The 19536-nt window shown below is 39.1% G+C and overlaps 2 protein-coding genes across 2 annotated transcripts; both read left to right on the forward strand.

The window, feature by feature from the left end:
• Positions 1 to 903: 903 nt before the first annotated feature.
• LOC133549274 (ubiquinol-cytochrome-c reductase complex assembly factor 6) lies at positions 904 to 7169 on the forward strand. Its single transcript, XM_061894517.1, has 3 exons — positions 904 to 1065; positions 1254 to 1399; positions 6661 to 7169. Exons 2-3 carry the CDS (start codon positions 1292 to 1294, stop codon positions 6781 to 6783), a joined length of 231 nt encoding a protein of 76 aa, XP_061750501.1. The 5' UTR covers positions 904 to 1065; positions 1254 to 1291; the 3' UTR covers positions 6784 to 7169.
• Positions 7170 to 7309: 140 nt separating this feature from the next.
• si:dkey-42p14.3 (EF-hand calcium-binding domain-containing protein 10) lies at positions 7310 to 18482 on the forward strand. The gene is made up of 4 exons (XM_061894515.1): positions 7310 to 12815; positions 17339 to 17506; positions 17579 to 17669; positions 17731 to 18482. The coding sequence occupies exons 1-4, from the start codon at positions 12713 to 12715 to the stop codon at positions 17774 to 17776; spliced, it is 408 nt and encodes a 135-aa protein (XP_061750499.1). The 5' UTR covers positions 7310 to 12712; the 3' UTR covers positions 17777 to 18482.
• The last annotated feature ends 1054 nt before the right edge of the window (positions 18483 to 19536 follow it).

Raw genomic sequence — 19536 nt, forward strand, 5'->3', positions numbered from 1 at the left:
CATTTAAAATTATAAATGATGGTGACATAGAAATGCTCATCCATATTATTATCCTTCAAGCTAAGTTTTTTATACATCATTGTCGATTTCTAAAAGTAAGCCCTACATTTTCCCATGGGCTTAATGCTTTCAAATTACCAATTAAATCCTGGAAAATGGTTAAAAATACAAAAGCCCTTAAATTGATATCTTCATTGGAGAAATATAAAATGATTTAGATTAGCCTTTTTTTCTTTGTATTTTGCATCCTATCCTATTTTTTATTATTATTTATTTAAGTTTTAAATGTTTTCATATTCTATTTGTATGTGTTTTTATTCTCTTTTATGGACATTTTTTGTTAAAGAAAAAAAATTGCTCAACCTTGTGGATGTTGAAAATGATTATGATGAAAGTGCCTTAGATTTTTTGTACATTCTGAATACATATTAGTTTGCACAATTGTTCAATAAAAAACAACAACAACAACCACAAAACAGACCATTTTAAACTCTGCAGGCTCTGTGCTTACCGCCACCTGATGGTTGGGAGGGGACCTGCCGGGCCGGGGAACGCGATACATGAACAAAAGGCAAATGGTAATAAATAAACACATTTATAAACAATAACGCATCCTAAACCTTATTAAAGTGTTTTGGTGAAGTTGAACAAAAAGTTGTATTTTGTTTTGAATTCTTTCTATAAGCGTCACCGCTAGCTGGCGACAAGCTTAAAAAGCCTTTTTTCCTCCCAGTCGAAGAACACGGCGACCAAAGATCGTTTACGCATGTAAGGTGTATCACTCGGTAGGAAATCCTTTAAAATCGTTTAAGTAATATCTTTAAAAAATATACATGTTTTTATTTATATACATAGCATAGTTTATTCATCTTATAATAATCACAGGTAATTAGTTGTTTAACATCTACGTAGATGTTTCAGAAAAAAGCCATGGAGTAGGTGCTCTGTATTGTGAAACTCTACATATGCGATCTGTGATTTGATCTTGTGTCCTGATGTTCGGTAATGATTACCGAATAGCGTTTTTTAAACTTTTCTTTCACATACTCTACTGAAATAAACGAGGTATGTATTCATTCGGCGAACTAATGTAGGTTATTGTGGTCCGGCTCCTTTGTTAATGTTCTGTGTGCTGGCTGCGAGGTGACAGGGGTTAAAGCAGCTAACATGTTGTTGTTAAAGTTGCAATGTGGCGTGGTGTTTTTTGGAAAACAAATCAAGTTCTTATGTAATGATGGTCTTTGTCCTTTAAGGTGTTCCAGCCCGAACCACATCCCTCCGAGCTGAGAACATGCCTGCTGGGGTGTCATGGACTCGCTACGTTAGGATGTATGGAGCAAGCATGCTGGCACTGTTTGCAGGGGCTCAGGTGGTCCACCAGTACTATTTACCCGACCTGGTGAGAAGGCATTATTCATTATACCATAAATAAATACTTGAATGATACTAATATTTAGACGCGAGGTAAATAATTGTTTTTTTAAAAACATGATCGATAGTATCTCAACAAAAGCACCTTGAAGATTCTAGCGGAAACGCTCATTCAACCCTTTTTCGATTACGCTTGCACCTCCTGGTACCCCAGCACCTGTAAAACCCTCAAATCTAGACTCCAAACATCCCAGAACAAGCTAGTCCAGTTACTTTTAAACTTACACCCCAGATCACACCCCACTTCTCCAAAGTGGGCTGGCTCACGGTGGAGTACAGAGTAAAACAACTTGCACTGAGCCTAGTCTATAAAATCCGCTACACCTCCCTGATACCGAAGTACCGAGAAACTGATCAGGCGGGCCGGTTCTACAATCGGAATGAAACTGGACACACTGGTGACGGTGGCAGAGAAGAGGACTGTTGAAAAACTAGTGAACATCCTGGATGATGCCAGTCACCCTCTGCATAGCGTTATCAGTAGCCAGAGGAGCCTGTTCAGTGCTAGACTGCTTCATCCCAAGTGCAGGACTAATAGACTCAAGAACTCCTTTGTCCCACACGCCATTAGACTGTACAACTCCTCTCTGGGACGAGGGGGGGGGGGGGTTTAGGATGACAGGGGATGCAAAACATTAACAGTGCAATACGTTTTCATAACATGGTCACTACTGACTACTTTGTCTTGTTATATTCTTATTTTACTGTTATATTGTTATTCCCATTGTTTTTATTCTTTTTGTAATATTTCTCTATTTTGTTTCCTTTTAAACCCCCATTATTTACTTTTTACTTTTTTTAAAATTGATCTCAACTCTGTACACTGCTGCTGGAATTTTAATTTTCCTGAAGGAATCAATAAAGTACTATCTATCTATCTATCTATCTACATGTCAAACTACTTCCTTAAAGGCCTACTGAAATGAGATTTTCTTATTCAAACGGGGATAGCAGGTCCATTCTATGTGTCATACTTGATCATTCCGCGATATTGCCATATTTTTGCTGAAAGGATTTAGTAGAGAACATCCACGATAAATTTTGCAACTTTCGGTGCTAAGAGAAAAGCCCTGCCTCTACCGGAAGTCGCAGACGATGACGTCGCATGTGTGGGGGCTCCTCACATATTCACATTGTCTATAGTGGGAGCCTCCAACAAAAAGTGCTATTCGGACCGAGAAAACGAAAATTTCCACATTAATTTGAGCGAGGATGAAAGATTTGTGTTTGAGGATATTGATAGCGACGGACTAGAAAAAAAAAAGTTTAAAAAAAATAAAACACGATTGCATTCCGATGTTGTTCGACACATTTAGTAGGATAATTCTGGGAAATCCCTTATCTTTCTTTTGTGTTGTTAGTGTTTTAGTGAGTTAAATAGTACCTGATAGTCGGGAGGTGTACGTCCACGGGTGTCTTGACGCGCAGTGTCTCAGGGGAGTCGACGGCAGCTGTGGACGGGGCAAGCTCAGCTGTTCTCCGGTAAGAAGCGACTTTTTAACCACAATTTTCTCACCGAAACCTGCTGGTTGACATTCCGTCGTGTTTCATGTTCGCTTGACCGCGCTCTGATACGTAATAAATTTTCACCTCCAGGAATTTTAAACAAGGAATCACCGTGTGTTTGTGTGGCTAAAGGCTAAAGCTTCCCAACTCCATTCTGCTACTTTGACTTCTCCAATATTAATTGAACAATTTGCAAAAGATTCAGCAACACATATGTCCAAAATACTGTGTAATTATGCCGTTAAAGCAGACAACATTTAGCTGTGTGTGTGCGTAGCGCTCATACGTCCTAAAAACCCTGACGTCTTGCGTACACGTCATCATTACACAACATTTTTGAGGCGAAACTCCCGGGAAATTTAAAATTGCAATTTAGTAAACTAAAAAGGCCGTATTGGCATGTGTTGCAATGTTAATATTTCATCATTGATAAATAAACTATCAGACTGCGTGGTGGGTAGTAGTGGGTTTCAGTAGGCCTTTAATGACCGCCATAACCACAACACCAGGGGGAGCTCCACAAACCATGTTAAACCCAGATTCCGATCTAACAAAGGTCTCAACTCATTCTCTTTCTATCCCACATCAATGTGGAATGCACTCCCAACAGGTGTAAAAGTAAGTGCATCTCTATATTCCTTCAAAACCGCTCTAAAACAACACCTCCAGGCAACTTCAACCCTTTACTAATACCCTCTCCATTCACATCCCATCTCCCAGGATTGTAAATAATCAAATGTATTTGTTTGTATATACTTGTTCTTATGCTATCTGAACTCAGTATGTTCTCTGCTCGCTGTACATGTCCTACTAAGTAAGACCTACACTGTTTCAATGTCCATTTCTCTGTCGATGCAATTGTTGATGACTGAAGTACTGATATAAACCAAAGCTCCTCATCCCACCCCCCGGATTGTAAATAATGTAAATAATTCAATGTATATACTATGATGATTAACTTGTGTGATGACTGTATTATGCTGATAGTATATATTTGTACCATGAATTGATTAACGTGAACCCCGACTTAAACAAGTTAAAAAACTTATTCGGTTGTTACCATTTAGTGGTCAATTGTATGGAATATGTACTGAACTGTGCAATCCACTAATAAAAGTTTCAATCAATCAAAAATCTCGAAAATAAATACTCTGATGATTAACTTGTGTAATGACTGTATTATGCTGATAGTATATATTTGTCCCATGAATTGATTAACATGGATTCCGACTTAAACAAGTTGAAAAACTTATTCGGGTGTTACCATTTAGTTGTTAATTGTACGGTATATGTACTGTACTGTGCAATCTACTAATAAAAGTTTAAACTTGATTGATTGATTGATTATTTTATTAGTAGAACGTACAGTACATATTCCGTGCAATTGACCACTGAATGGTAGCACCCAAATAAGTTTTTCAACGTGTTTAAATTGGGGTCCACGTAAATTAATTCATGGTAAAAGCATGTGTGTATTGGACGGGAATCAAAACCCAGCCTCCTGTGTGGCAGGCGCGGATCTTACCACTGAATCACCAATGCATATCAATCAATCATAATGTGTCTCACTCGGTGGAAAGTTCGACGTAGACAAACTTTATTTATCCACGAGGGAAATTGTTCCACACAGTAGCTGAGTTTCATAGGATGGAAAGGATAATGCAGGCATTGAGTAGACTAAAAATGTGCCATTGTAGCAATATAACATATGTAATATTTACATATTATATATACAGTATATAATGTATACTGATGTATTATATTATTGTATTATATTTTTATACAATATATAATAAATCCCAATTACCATGTACAATATTACAGTTTTTGGGCAGCACAGTGGAACAGGGGTTAGGATGTGTGACTCACAATATCAAGGTCCTGGGTTCGATCCTGTGCTCGGGTTCTTTTGGTGTGGAGTTTGCATGTTCTCCCAGTGACTGCGTGGGTTCCCTCCAGATACTCCGGCTTCCTCCCACCTCCAAAGACATGCACCTGGGGATAGGTTGATTAGCAACACTAAAATTGGCCCTGGTGTGTGAATGTGAGTGTGAATGTTGTCTGTCTATCTGTGTTGGCCCTGCGATGAGATGGCGACTTGTCCAGGGTGTACGCCGCCTTCCGCCCGATTGTAGCTGAGACAGGCACCAGCGCCCCCCGCGACTCCAAAGGGAATAAGCGGTAGAAAATTGATGGATGGATGGAATATTACAGTTTTTGGGCAGCACAGCGGAACAGGGGTTAGGATGTGTGGCTCACAATATCAAGGTCCTGGGTTCGATCCTGTGCTCGGGTTCTTTCGGTGTGGAGTTTGCATGTTCTCCCCGTGACTGCGTGGATTTCCTCCAGATCAGGGGTCGGCAACCCGCGACTCCGGAGCCGCATGCGGCTCTTTGGCCATTCTGATATGGCTCAGCCGCATAATCGCCGACCTCCCCCCGATTATTTCGTGAGGTTTCCGGATTTTGCTGCCTCTCCCGGAAATCACCCGGGGCTAACATTCTCCGATTTTCACCCGGACCACAATATTGAGGGCGTGCCGTGATGGCTATACTTTTAACGCCCTCTACAACATGTCATCGCGCCCGCTTTTACACCGTGCTATCTGCATGCCGGCCGGACGCATGCATGCATTTCGCTGCTTCTGTCATTACACGTACGAGATTGCAAGGCATACTTGGTCAACAGCCATACAGGTTGCACTGAAGGTTGTGATATAAACAACTTTATCACCCTTACTGTTATGCGCCACACTGTGAACCCACACCAAACAAGAATGACAAACACATTTCCGGAGAACATACTCACAGTGACACAACATAAACAGAACAGAACAAATACCCAGAATACCATGCATTCCTAACTCTTCCTGGCTACATTATACACCCCCGCCCCCTGACCCCGCCCACCTCAACCGACGCACGGACGGGGGGGAGGGAGGGTTTTGGTGCTAGCGGGGGTGTATAATGTAGCCAGGAAGTAAATATTGTACTTATTGCATATTGTTTTGAGCGTGTTTGTTACTACATTATATATATATATATATATATATATATATATATATATATATACTTGCAGTGTGCATATACATTGTTAATGGAGGGTTTTGAAGTTCTTTAGAGGGCTTTGAAGGCTTCAACAGTGACTTCCGTTCGCCGCATTTTCCACACGTCTTTTATAATCGTAAAAATAAGAATGAAACAACAAATAAAAAAAGATGTGTGTTCTTGCCTCTCATATTAATCGTGAACGATAGACAAAATTCCAAAAAAGGTGCAGTTGTCTTTTAAGACCATTCATCCGTCCATTCATTTTCTACCTCTTGTCCCTCTCTGAGCTGCGGGGGTGTTGGAGCCTATCCCAGTTGCAGCTTACGATATTATTGTAGTATTGTAAGGAAAAAAAATACTATAGTGTGTAAAAGGAAGTGGCTGTAATGTTAAGCATTAACACATATACTGTAATTGTACGCAAGCATAATGCTTAAATGTTTTAAGAATTGTTATTACAACCAACAAGTATTTTTAGGTGCAAATAATATTGCAATGATTTGATACGGTCACATACCAGGATATTTACTATATACTGTGACATCCATCATTGCTGGTCCGCACAATATTGCAAATTATTACTGCCAAGTATTTGGTTTTAACCTTTACTGATTTGACTAATATCTTATTAATAATTCTGACCGCTTGTTTTTTTTTTAACCACCTCCATCAGAGTATACCGGAGACGCCGCCAAAGCCTGGCGAGCTTCGGACGGAATTGCTCGGCTTCAAAGTCCGTGAAGAAATGAAGGCGGCCATCGAACAGCAACTGGAGGACAAACAGAAGCTGGACTGATGTGGGGACGTATTTGATAGGACGGACGCTAAATCATCACAACTTTGTCGTAGGCTGCAAGACAACCCCGGGGCTTCAAAATGACTGTTTGGGCTGTGTTTTAAAGGGAATACTTTTGTCCAGTACACTTCAATAAGTGTTCAAGATAGTGATGATTGATGGCTGCACACTCAGTGTGAATGCAGCCGTGCACTACAAAAATGCAAAGTGTAAGTACGGGAGTGCACAGATTCAGACACAGCCTCGGTGTTTATTTTACCTGCACTCTCACACCTTTCATTTCCTGGTAATGCGGGAGAAACGTTGCTTATAGGCTATCGCAGTGAAGCCACTAAATTTAATATATATGTTCAAAGATGTCTCAAATAAATTAAATCACTATTTTATCTTTTTCAGCTTTTTAGTGAATCAAAAATATCAAAATGTCTCTCAGTAACCTTTTGATTTAGAAAATAAAAATTATTAGGATAAGAACTTTTAGAATGCATAATCAGTATTAAAAGCCTACTGAAACCCACTACTACCGACCACGCAGTCTGATAGTTTATATATCAATGATGAAATTTTAACATTGCAACACATGCCAATACGGCCGGTTTAGTTCACGAAATTGCAATTTTAAATTTCGCGCGGAAGTATCAAGCTAAAACGCTGCGGTATGACGACGCATGCGCGTGACGTCAAGCATTGTAGAGGACATTTTGGTCCAGCACCGTTCACAGCTATAAGTCGTCTGTTTTCATCGCATAATTCCACATTATTATGGACATCTGTGTTGCTGAATCTTTTGCAATTTGTTCAATTAATAATGGAGGCGTCAAAGAAGGAAGATGTAAGTGGGAAGCGGTGTATTGCGGCCGCCTTTAGCAACACAAACACAGCCGGTGTTTCCTTGTTTACATTATTGAATGATGACGGTGAAGCTTTACTATGGAACAAAACGGTCAATTAAACATGGTTCCCTACCACATGTCAACCGGCAGGTTTCAGTGAGGAAATGGTGGTAATAAGTCCGCTCTTACCATAGACATGAGCGGAGAGCTTGCGTTGTTCCTCCTGCACCTGTCGAAGAGGCAGCTGTGGACTCTCTTGCCTCCTCCCACCGGCCGCCCCCGACCGTTGGATGCTTCCACCGTGGAGGAGGGAGAAAAAAAAATCTCAGCCCGGCTGCCTTCGCCTTGTCGAGAAACGTGACTTCCCTCGGAGACACTGGCGGTCACCACAACCGTGGCCACACCCCTCCGACTTTCAGGTTGTATAGGTACGACCATATAATCCCACTAAAACACTAGTAACACAATAAGCAGATAAGGGATTTTCCAGAATTATCTTTGTAAATTTGTCTAATAACATCTGAATCGCCCTGCCGTCTAGTTTTTTTTCTTTTTTTTTTTTTTGTCCTTTATTCTCACTTTCTTCATCCACAAATCCTTCATCCTCGCTCAAATTAATGGGGAAATCGTCGCTCTCTCGGTCCTAATCGCTCTCGCTGCTGGTGGCCATGATTGTAAACAATGTGAGGAGCTCCACAACCCGTGACGTCACGCGCACATCGTCTGCTACTTCCGGTACAGGCAAGGCTTTTTTATTAGCGACCAAAAGTTGCGAACTTTATCGTGGATGTTCTCAACTAAATCCTTTCAGCAAAAATATGGCAATATCGCGAAATGAACAAATATGACACATAGAATGGACCTGCTATCCCCGTTTGAATAAGAAAATCTCATTTCAGTAGGCCTTTAAGTGGAAGGATGGGCTTAGTAATCAGTTTATTTTAAGAATTAGTTGTGTGGAAGTGATTAAGTTATGCTGTACAGCTGGACTGCACTAGTTTGCTACAACCAGCAGGGACTGTTTATTTAGTCTTAACCTGAGTTGTGCATAACAAGAGTATGGCCAACCCGGTTCCAGGCGCTCTCCTCAATGACTAGTCGAACGGCACTCACGTAAGTGAGTGTGCTGAAAATTGTAATTTTCCTGAAGGAACTCTCCTGACGGAATAAATAAAGTACTATCTAATCTAATCTAAGTACAGGGCACCATGACTGCTACCAACTTTAAAAAAACAAAAAAAACTTAGAATTTATATATAGTTCTGAAGTTGATATAGACTCTAGACCAGGGGTCACCAACGCGGTGCTCGCGGGCACCAGGTCACCCGTAAGGACCAAATGAGTCGCCCGCTGGCCTGTTCTAAAAATTGCTTAAATGGCAGCACTTACCAGTGAGCTGCCTCTATTTTCTAATTTGTATTTATTTACTAGTAAGCCGGTCTCGCTTTGCTTGACATTTTTAATTCTAAGAGAGACAAAACTCAAATAGAATTTGAAAATCCAAGAAAATATTTTAAAGACTTGGTCTTCATTTGTTTAAATAAATTCATTTATTTTTTTTTACTTTGCTTCTTATAACTTTCAGAAAGACAATTTTAGAGAAAAAATACAACCTTAAAAATGATTCTAGGATTTTTAAACACATATACCTTTTTACCTTTTAAATTCCTTCCTCTTTTTTCTTGACAATTTAAATTAATGTTCAAGTAATTTTTATTTTTTTTGTAAAGAATAATAGATACATTTTCATTTAATTCTTCATTTTAGCTTCTGTTTTTTTCGACGAAGAATATTTGTGAAATATTTCTTCAAACTTATGATTAAAATTCAAAAAATTATTCTGTATATCTCGAAAATCTATAGAATCAAATTTAAATCTTATGTCAAAGTCTTTTGAATTTCTTTTAAAATTTTTGTTCTGGAAAATCTAGAAGAAATAATGATTCGTCTTTGTTAGAAATATAGCTTGGTCCAATTTGTTATATATTCTAACAAATTGCAGATTGGATTTTAACCTATTTAAAACATGTCATCAAAATTCTAAAATTAATCTTAATCAGGAAAAAATACTAATGATGTTCCATAAATACTTTTTTTATTTAAAAAAAAAAAATGTAATTAGCTGGTTTTTCTATTCATTTTTTTCGGTTGAATTATGAATTTTAAAGAGTCGAAATCGAAGATAAACTATGTTTCAAAATTTTATTTTAATTTTTTTCGTGTTTTCTTTTAAACCGTTCAATTAAGTGTTTTTTTCATCATTTATTCTCTACAAAAAACCTTCCGTAAAAGGAAAAAAAATGTACGACGGAATGACAGACAGAAATACCCATTTTTTTAATATATATATATAAAAATTTTTATTAAAGGTAAATTGAGCAAAATGGCTATTTCTGGCAATTTATTTAAGTGTGTGTCAAACTGGTAGCCCTTCGCATTAATCAGTACCCAAGAAGTAGCTCTTGGTTTCAAAAAGGTTGGTGAACCCTGCTCTAGAGATTTAAGTGCTAAATAAATAATGACGTAGTCACCTACAGGGCGCCATGACTGCTACCAACTTTGGGTAAACCCATGTGTTTGCGGCGCTTCCTCGTTAGTTTTTCGGCGTGTAAAAATGCCATCTTGTGCAGCATGGGGTAAAGATTTGACATCGCTTTTCCCACAACCCCGGAAAGAAGTATGGGAAGTGAAGGTTTGCCGTCAACACTGGACAGCCACCGATTACAGCATCTCATTGGAGGCGAACGCACGACATGTCGTCAGCGTTTTGTTCATGAGCTAATCCAAACAATAACAGAAGAAATGAACAAATTGAAGGGATGGGTTTGACAAAAACTCAGTAAAAGTAAGACAATGCTATTCGGTAACAGCAGAAAAGAAAGTCGAATACAAACAGACGGACATTGAAAGAGTAAAAGCAGGCATAAATTGGGCGTAATGATATTGCTAGTGGATCAATAAAGTTGAAGTCTAAAAGCAACGGCACAGTCATTATAAGTACATAAACAGCACAGTTGACATACTTCACACAAAAGTCCAAATTTCTTCCTAAATGTTGGTCCAAAGCTAATGAAGATTTTGGAAAAATTATGGTAGTAAATCATTTTTTCAATTGTTTGGTGTATTTTTTAACGTTTCTGCCGACGTTTTAGAGTGCGTGCTGGTTACTAAACACTACGTGGGAGCAATCAAATGCGGCTGCAAAATTATACATTAAAAAAAAGCATGTTTTATTGTAAGTTTAGAATTATATAGACGTGATATTTTGGTTTATTTTGTCAGGAAAACGACAGCAATTGGATGCATCCGGCCACAGCCGCGCACGGTAGCAAAAATGGCGCCTGTTGATTTGTTGGCTATACTATACACGACAGGTCTCGATATTTAAATCCACGTTTTTTTTTTTTATTTATTGATACTTTTATTAGTACATTGCACAGTTCAGTACATATTCCATACAGTTGACCACTAAATGGTAACACCTGAATAAGTTTTTCAACTTGTTTAGGTCGGGGTCCACGTTAATCAATTCATGGTAGTTAAATTTAAAAAAAGATTGATTCCTCCAAATGAATTGGTTAAGGAAATGTTGTAGACCGCCACTCCCCAAAATGCAAAATTAGACGTCGACTAACTTTTTTATTTTTTATTCTTAAAATAAGGACATTCTACTCAAAGGGTGCCATTTTCTTGCTTTCAAAACTAACTTTTTAATACATTTTTCATATTACACGATGCTCAATTTGTATACTAACCTGTCTTTTGCAACATTTGTTATTTACATTAATGTTCCAATTGGGAAGACGTCTCTTTGAGTACATGGCTGAAAGTAACAGGTGTGAGTTTTCCAGAATGATCCAATACAGAAAACATATCCAGATGAGACATAATGGCATGTTGATACTGAAGACCAATTTAATATTTTAAAATATAAGAATGGGGTCATGTGTTAGGGCAGGGGTAGGGAACCTATGGCTCGCGAGCCAGATGTGGCTCTTCTGATGACTGCATCAGGCTCTCAGATAAATCTTAGCTGACATTGCTTAACACGATAAGTAATGAATTCCACTTGTAATCACAGTGTTAAAAATAACGTTCAAAATATAAAACATTCTCATGCATTTTAATGTTAAAGAAGTTGCATTAATGGTAAGAAGTTATCTATTTATTATTGGTTAGTGTGGGGCTTGCCCTCCTGGGGGTTCTTCAGACCACCAAGCACCGACATGAGAGCCTGTATCGGGGTTACAATATTGTCTTATTTTCAATAAGTCTCTCAGTTTCTTTCCAGCAATTGTATTTTTCTCTTTCGTTCTCGCTCGCACTCTGGCTCCAGCCCGAGTCCCGTATCTCCTCCTGGCTGCTGCTTATAACAGAGTGACAGGTGATTAGATAACAAGGCCCAGGTGGGCCCTCTGGGCACCTGTCGATGATTTGGAGGCCGGTCCTGGGACACCCCGCTTCGCTGCAGGCCCGCAGGTCACGCCCCCTCCACAGTTAGCTTCAGAATAACAATGTTATTACAAAGAATAAGAGACCTATTATACTCTAGAAAGGTTAGTCTTACTTAAAAATGCACGCTTTTAGTTGTGTTCAGTGTTAAAAATATATTATATGGCTGTTACGTAAATACATTTTAAAATATTTGACTTCGTGGCTGTTAGGGCAACAGGTCTGATGGAAAAACACATGGACACAATTCAGTGTGTTTTTTTTAAAACTTTTTGTTGCTGTTGAGAAAACAAACAATGTGTCACAAAAATATAGAAAATTTTATTTTTTAGAAGGATTTATGTGCTTATATTTGGTAAAGTACAATTTTTGTATACATGCAACAAATTCTATATTACAGTGTTCAAGGTAGTTTGAATAAATCTGTTAAAATGTATTTATTTAATAAGCAGTCTGACAGGGTTTTATAGTTTTTCAATAGGCCTTAACTGGTATGACTGGCAATATACTCTTATTCAATGATTAATCAAACTAAATAAATAGTTGTTATAAATAATTACTCTTAGCAAGCAGCAAGGCGAAAAAGCAACAAAAGAGTGTAGTCGTCGCCTAGCAACCAACAAAGGCAAACAAAAGAAGACAAGATGGCGACGGAGCGAGAGAAAGAGTCCGCTGCTTATTTGGAGAAACACAAAGTCTTCGACCTCATGAAAAATTTGACAAGCATGCTCTTCTTTTACAGACCCGGTGAGACTTTTATCTTCGAAGCAATTGTTTTTTTATGGCTATAGTTCAGCAATGTGTTAACGGTTTGAATAGTTTTGTAATGGCGTCATCTGCAGGGGGAAAGGAGTACTGCAGCTGTGAGTCCAGCAGAGGGCACAGTCTCTCAAGTCAGCGCCTGAAAATATTTTGATAAAACATGAGCTGTGTTCACTTTTGAATGTTAATAGGCATATACTACTGTACTAAAATAGCTGCCACTCATGCTCCCCCTGACATCACAATGCACCCCCTGTGGGGGTCTGTGGGGCCACACCCATGCAAAGAAGCCCCAGATCACACGCTACGCGTATAGAGGCCCCGTTTTGTGTGAACAAGCTCATGGAAAATCTCAATTAATGAAAGACTGAGCACCTAATTTTAAGTGTTTTTAGCCCTATTTTTTTTATATTCCTAGCCCTTTCCTGCTCCACCTGTAAAGAATAAAATGTCAAATTTCTAGAATAGAATAGAAAGTACTTTATTGATCCCTGGGGGTATTTCAGCACCACTGTTTGGTCATAATAGACAATAATAATAATAGATAATATAATTTGTATCATATATTAAAAACATAAAAACAACTGACAATACATCAGTGCATCAGTGCTAGCTTATGTTACCAATAGTTCAAGAACAAATTTAACAAATTTGGTTTTTTGATAAATTTGTCACAATTAGATGTTAAACTTTGTAAAAACGGATCAGAAGAAATGCTGGCTTCAATTGCCTTTCCTGTCCAACACAGCTTATTAGTTCACATACATAAATTATTGTATATGCACCTTAGGAGGAGCTGCTCCAATTTCGTTGTTCTTTGAACCTGTTCATTGCAATAATGACAATAAAACTCTATTCTATTATATTCTATAAATGTGTGACATTATCTTGTGTTTTAAAACTTATTTAACGATTGAACATGAAGTTATTTACAATCTAATTTTGTCCACTAGGATACATGTGTGTGATTTATGATGCGCACGGTGGTTAAATACCATTTGTATTCATGTAAGTTAGATTTCATTGTAAGTATAATGTACACATCATTGTACATCTATCACTATATTGATGCATAGATAAGTTATAATAGTATAAAGTCAGCTTGATGCCAGGCATAACACCACTACGCCATAGCTCATGTAATGGGTAGAAAAAAAAACACTACTTTATAACTTAAGTAATGCGTTATACTATGTAAAAGTTTGAGTCACTAGAGAAAAACACTATATACATATATTAGGAAAAAAATATTTCCTGACAACTGAGGCCTCTTTCGCTGTGTCTACATATTTGTGCCGCATGGCGATATTGTTGTCAGTTCAGGCTAGGCGATATGGACCAAAACTGATGTCCCGGTATTTTTAGGCCGAATGGCGATATACGATATATATATATATATGTATATATATATATACCGTTATCTAAACAAAACGTGCGACATGCTGAAGGTTGCCTAAGTGTGTTAAGGCTAGATAACCAGTGTTGAGTACTCAGATTATTTTTGTTGTAAGTGGTAACATAACTTGTTAATTTTTAAAATAATTAGTTAGCCTTTACTATTTCAAAGCCGTTTTCGTTACATTTGTTCATTGTTAGGTTTATAACCTCGCGCTTGTGCGCGGGGATGGATTTCGCTTCTACTCGCTTACTGCAGTGAAGGCCACTGACTGTTCGGTTTGAAACTACTCCGCCACCCAGCTGCTATATTAGGTTAGTCCAAACTTGCTATTGGGAGAGGAACTTTCGAGCCAAGGAGTCTGCTAAACATTTGTCACACCGAGCGAAGAACAAAGAGGAGCTGCTGGGCTAAGTTGCTAAAATAATAATTAGTGATGGTCGTCACATGGATAGATATAGGTTCTAATACAAATGGGTGTATGTGTGACTAAACATTGCATTACTCAGGAGTTGAGAGGTCGGCACTGGAGCCACTATATTCTTTCGAAAAGCTTGTGTTGCGTCAGAGAAGCCTATGTAAACTCGCAGGGGCGTAGTCGAGCCAAAGCCGCAGACAAAGGCAAACGGCCACAACAAAAGCACATCAAAAGATGGCGGTATTGTCTCAAATACATATATCTCTTTCCCAAAAAAATACGTTGTGTCCTGAGCAAGACACTTCACCCTTGCTCCTGATGGGTGCTGGTTGGCGCCTTGCATGGCAGCTCCCTCCATCAGTGAGTGAATGTGTGTGTGAATGGGTAAATGTGGAAGTAGTGTCAAAGCGCTTTGAGTACCTTGAAGGTAGAAAAGCGCTATACAAGTACAACCCATTTATCATTTATCATTTATATATTATATATATGATATATGGATAATATAAATATATTCCACTCACTGTACAGGAGCACAGTGTCAGACAAGTGCTCCTGGCTGTGAACCCCAGGAAGGCTGCCGGACCAGACGGAGTACCTGGAAAGGTGCTCAGGGCGTGCGCCCACCAGTTCGCTCCCCCCCTGACCAGGATCTTCAACCTCTCCCTGGCTAAGGCAGTCATCCCATTCTGCCTGAAGTCATCTACAATAATACCGGTGCCGAAGAAGTTTCCCATCACCAGCCTGAATGATTACCGACCAGTGGCCCTCACACCGGTAATCATGACGTGCTTCGAGAGACTGGTTCTCTAGCACATCAATGACCACATCTCTCCAGATTTTGACCCCCACCAGTTCGCATACGGGGCGAACAGATCCACAGAGGACGCCAACGCTGTTGCTCTCCACTCTGCTCTGAACCACCTGGAGCAGCAGCAGAGCTACGTCCGGATGCTCTACGTGGATTATAGTTCTGCCTTCAATACAATCATCCTGGACAGACTTTGCAATAAACTGGACACTCTTGGTCTCCCCCCTCTCACACGCGCCTGGATAAGGGACTTCCTAACGGACCGACCCCAGAATGTGAGACTTGGCCCCCACCTCTCATCCACCCGCAGGCTGAGCATCGGCTCCCTACAAGGCTGTGTGCTGAGCCCCCTCCTCTACTGCCTCTACACCCATGACTGCAGTTGCAAAATTATGAAAAAAAAAGTTAGTGTACTCATTTGAGCATGCTCTTAATCCCTCAAGGATGTCACCATGACGCCAAATTCACGCAAATTCAACAAGGCCTTGCAACTTTGTCCGATTCTCACAACTTTCTCAAGAATATCATGAATTGATTAACGTGGACCCCGACTTAAACAAGTTGAAAAACCTATTTGGGTGTTACTATTTAGTGGTCATTTGTACGAAATATGTACTGTACTGTACAATCTACTAATAAAAGTGTCAATCAATCAATCAATCATGCATAAATTTCGCCAATCCAATTTGTCTGTTTATTTGCGTAGACGAAGCGGGAACAACAATATGTGACAGCATATCAACTCTTTATTGATCAGACGGCACAATTATTGTCCTTCTGCATAACTCAGACTTAACGTCAGGTTCCTGTCTACAGCGCTAAGCCTTCTGGGTAATGTAGTATATAACCATTTAGCAACACACTGTCCTCACCTCCTGGTTTTTATGTATTCACATGTCTGTTTATATTTATTCATCCAGGATAAGACTATTAAAAACATTGAAATGCTGACTTAGCAAAGAGGCATTGATAATAATAATCTCTCACCGTAATATTTTATTTACTAACAGAAATCACTGCTATAGATCACTCTCCAAAATTCACAAATGTTCCTAACGAGTGGGAGTGGATGTGTTGGCGTCGTTACTTTTATAGGCGACGGAATTCTGCCCGTACTGCCATAACATTTAACGGTGCCAATACGAAGGTCCTGAGTAGTCCTGAGTTCAATCCCAGGCTCGGAATCTTTCTGTGTGGAGTTTGCATGTTCCCCCCGTGACTGCCTGGGTTCCCTCCGGGTACTACGGCTTCCTCCCACCTCCAAAAACATGGACCTGGGGATCGTCGTCGGTGATTACTTGTAACGAGTATGATTGTCCTCCTGTTGATGGGACTACCTTCGGGAGAACGCCTGTACGTGGAATCTTTTAAAGTGTGGAGACTGATGCACAGACAGCCACCACACTGTCCTTGGCAAAGAGAAGGCCAGGGTCCAATGGCACGAAGACCAAGACAATTGGGGGCCCATCTTTGCTGCAGACTTTTACCGCCTTTGTGACGGTTGTGGAGCTTCCATGCAACCATCATCCGCCCACTCCACCGTTGAAGTCTTACCTGGGGATTGGTTGATTGGCAACACTAAATTGGCCGTAGTGTGTGAATGTTGTGTGTCCACATGTGTTGGTTAGGGGTGTAACCCGCCTTCCACCCGAATGCAGCTGAGATAGGCTCCAGCACCCCCCGCAATCCTGAAAGGGACAAGCGGTAGAAAATGGATGAATTGATATTTCAGTAGGTTTGTTGCATGTGACGCTTCATGGAAAAAGCTACTTCCGAGTTAGACGACATACCATAGATAGCAACACTGCCATCTAGTGTCTTGGAAGTGCAACTGCATTGCTAACTGACAAGTACTGACCGAGCTGTTTTTTCCCCCTGCCATTCAGAGGACCCCAAAGAGTTTCTCATTGAGAAACTGGAACAGCTCAAAGAATCCCGAGACGGTGCCGGTGCAAAAGCGCCAAGTCTGCTCAGCCATGCTAACCTGGTTGCAGCCTTCGGGATCGTGGACCCGGCTAATGACAAACATGTCACTTTTGCACAATACAAGCAGGGTGAGTGCACTCCCGACGCTGCCGCGAACAAACGCTCCACGATTCAAACCAATGCATGTGTTTCCTGCGCAGCGCTGATCTCGTTGGGCATGAAAGACATCAATGAGTGTCCTGAAGGCGCAGACGAAGACAAAATATCCTATGATACTTTTATCGACGAAGGGTAAGAGAGCTCTGCTCAAATTCAGCACTTTCTGCACGTTTTTATCGTCTTCTCGTCGCAGGATGCAGAGCCTGGAGAGATGCTCAGCAACGTATGAACCACGTTAAACAATTCAGTGCACCGTTTCTTGACCGCGAGCGCCGCCTAGAGGTCCACCAAAAAATATCTGTGTCCAAGCTGTGGTCTGCCCAGGCCGTAGCGGCGCTCGATTGTAATACACTTTTCCACCACTCGGGGCAGTAATAACAATACCAAGCCAAGAAAAGAAGTCTGGAGCTAAAATTAAGCGCAAAAATTATGACTTAGGTGTTGAAGCTGTGTTTTATTCGCTTTGTTTAGTTAAAATATATTCATTGTTATTTTAATTTATTTTTTGTCAGTTATTATTATTTAGAATCCATTGCAGTTGTATTTGGTTCATACTTATTTTTCTAATCAGCCTAACGTTTTTGTGTTAAATAAATAATACTCTTTGTTATCAATGCCCATTTCATATCATCTGACGAGGTTGTAAACTGCAAGTAAGTTAGATATAATTAAAATCAAGAGTAAGATCATTAAATCAGTGTCAATATATGAATGGGCCCCGGGCACCTCTGTATTGGAAAAGTTGGACCCCGATGTCAAAAACCCAAATTTAGTGCACAGTGAAGTATTTCTATGCATGTGCATGTTTACAAAGTAGACATTTGGATATGTGCTGTGCGTTGTAAATAAATATAAATACATTTCTGTTGTGTAGAAAAGTATGTAAACAAGTGTATTTACAATCTGCATATTGTTTGTATGTTAGTTAGTTCTTGTGTGCATTTGTCAGAGTATTTTTCATTGTAATAAAATCTTTAAGTTTTATCTATTTACTTATTTTCATTAAGTACTGCTATTTAGGTCAAATGTATTGTTTTTTCAGGTATAGTTTTGAAGCTTTTTGTGATTATTTACAGCAGAGGTGCCCAAGTGCAGCACGCAACACTTGTGGCACATACTAAAAATACTATCACACAAAAACAACATCAAAAAAGTGAAATTAAAGCGCAAACTGGTCGAATGTAAAAAGAAAAACTTGCAACGTTGACTCTAATAAGTCAAAGCTACTATGCAGGCTTTTTTTTCCCATTAAACTGTCATTGCTCCAATATTAACCAGTGAGAAAAATCAATGTTGTATTGAATTATTTACCTATTGAAGGCTCTAATGACTTGACATCAAACATGTTTTCAAACACAAAAAAGCCATTAAACTAAATAATCCAAAACAAAATAAAAAAAATAACTTTCAATCAACGGATAGATCTAAAGTTGATATGGAGATTTAAGCATTGAAAGTCAAAAATAATGTATTACTTATTTTTTTAACAATTTTTTTGTGTGGGGTCCTTTAAGAACCGAATAATTTTAGTAGAAATTTTATTTCATTTTAAACTGACATCAGTCCCAAAAAATAATGAATGACAATCAATGTTGAAATATTTTTGGGGGAAATATCCAAAAAGGATAATAAAACAAACAAAAAACATAAAAAATAATAAAAGAATATATAATCATCGAATAGATCTAAAATTGATCTAGAGATTTAGGCATGATGAGTAGCCCGCTGGTCTGTTCTAAAAATAGCTCAAAAAGCAGCACTTGCCAGTGAGCTGCCTCTATTTTTTTAATCTTATTTATTTACTCGCAAGCTGGTCTCGCTTTGCTTGACATTTTTAATTCTAAGAGAGACAAAACTCAGATAGAATTTGAAAATCCAAGAAAATATTTTAAAGACTTGGTCTTCACTTGTAAAATTAATTCATTTACTTTTTTACTTTGCTTCGTATAACTTTCAGAAAGACAATTTCAGAGAAAAAAATACAACCTTAAAAATGATT

The sequence above is a fragment of the Nerophis ophidion genome, linkage group LG03 (assembly GCF_033978795.1).
Source record: "Nerophis ophidion isolate RoL-2023_Sa linkage group LG03, RoL_Noph_v1.0, whole genome shotgun sequence".
In the NCBI taxonomy this organism is placed as follows: Eukaryota; Metazoa; Chordata; class Actinopteri; order Syngnathiformes; family Syngnathidae; genus Nerophis; species Nerophis ophidion.

Coding starts and splice junctions, on each gene's coding strand:
- LOC133549274 (XM_061894517.1), top strand. CDS start 1,292: ATGCCTGCTGGGGTGTCATGGACTCGCTACGTTAGGATGTATGGAGCA. Junction 1,400..6,660: donor AGTACTATTTACCCGACCTG/GTGAGAAGGCAT, acceptor CACCTCCATCAG/AGTATACCGGAGACGCCGCC.
- si:dkey-42p14.3 (XM_061894515.1), top strand. CDS start 12,713: ATGGCGACGGAGCGAGAGAAAGAGTCCGCTGCTTATTTGGAGAAACAC. Junction 17,507..17,578: donor TTTTGCACAATACAAGCAGG/GTGAGTGCACTC, acceptor TTTCCTGCGCAG/CGCTGATCTCGTTGGGCATG. Junction 17,670..17,730: donor GATACTTTTATCGACGAAGG/GTAAGAGAGCTC, acceptor TTCTCGTCGCAG/GATGCAGAGCCTGGAGAGAT.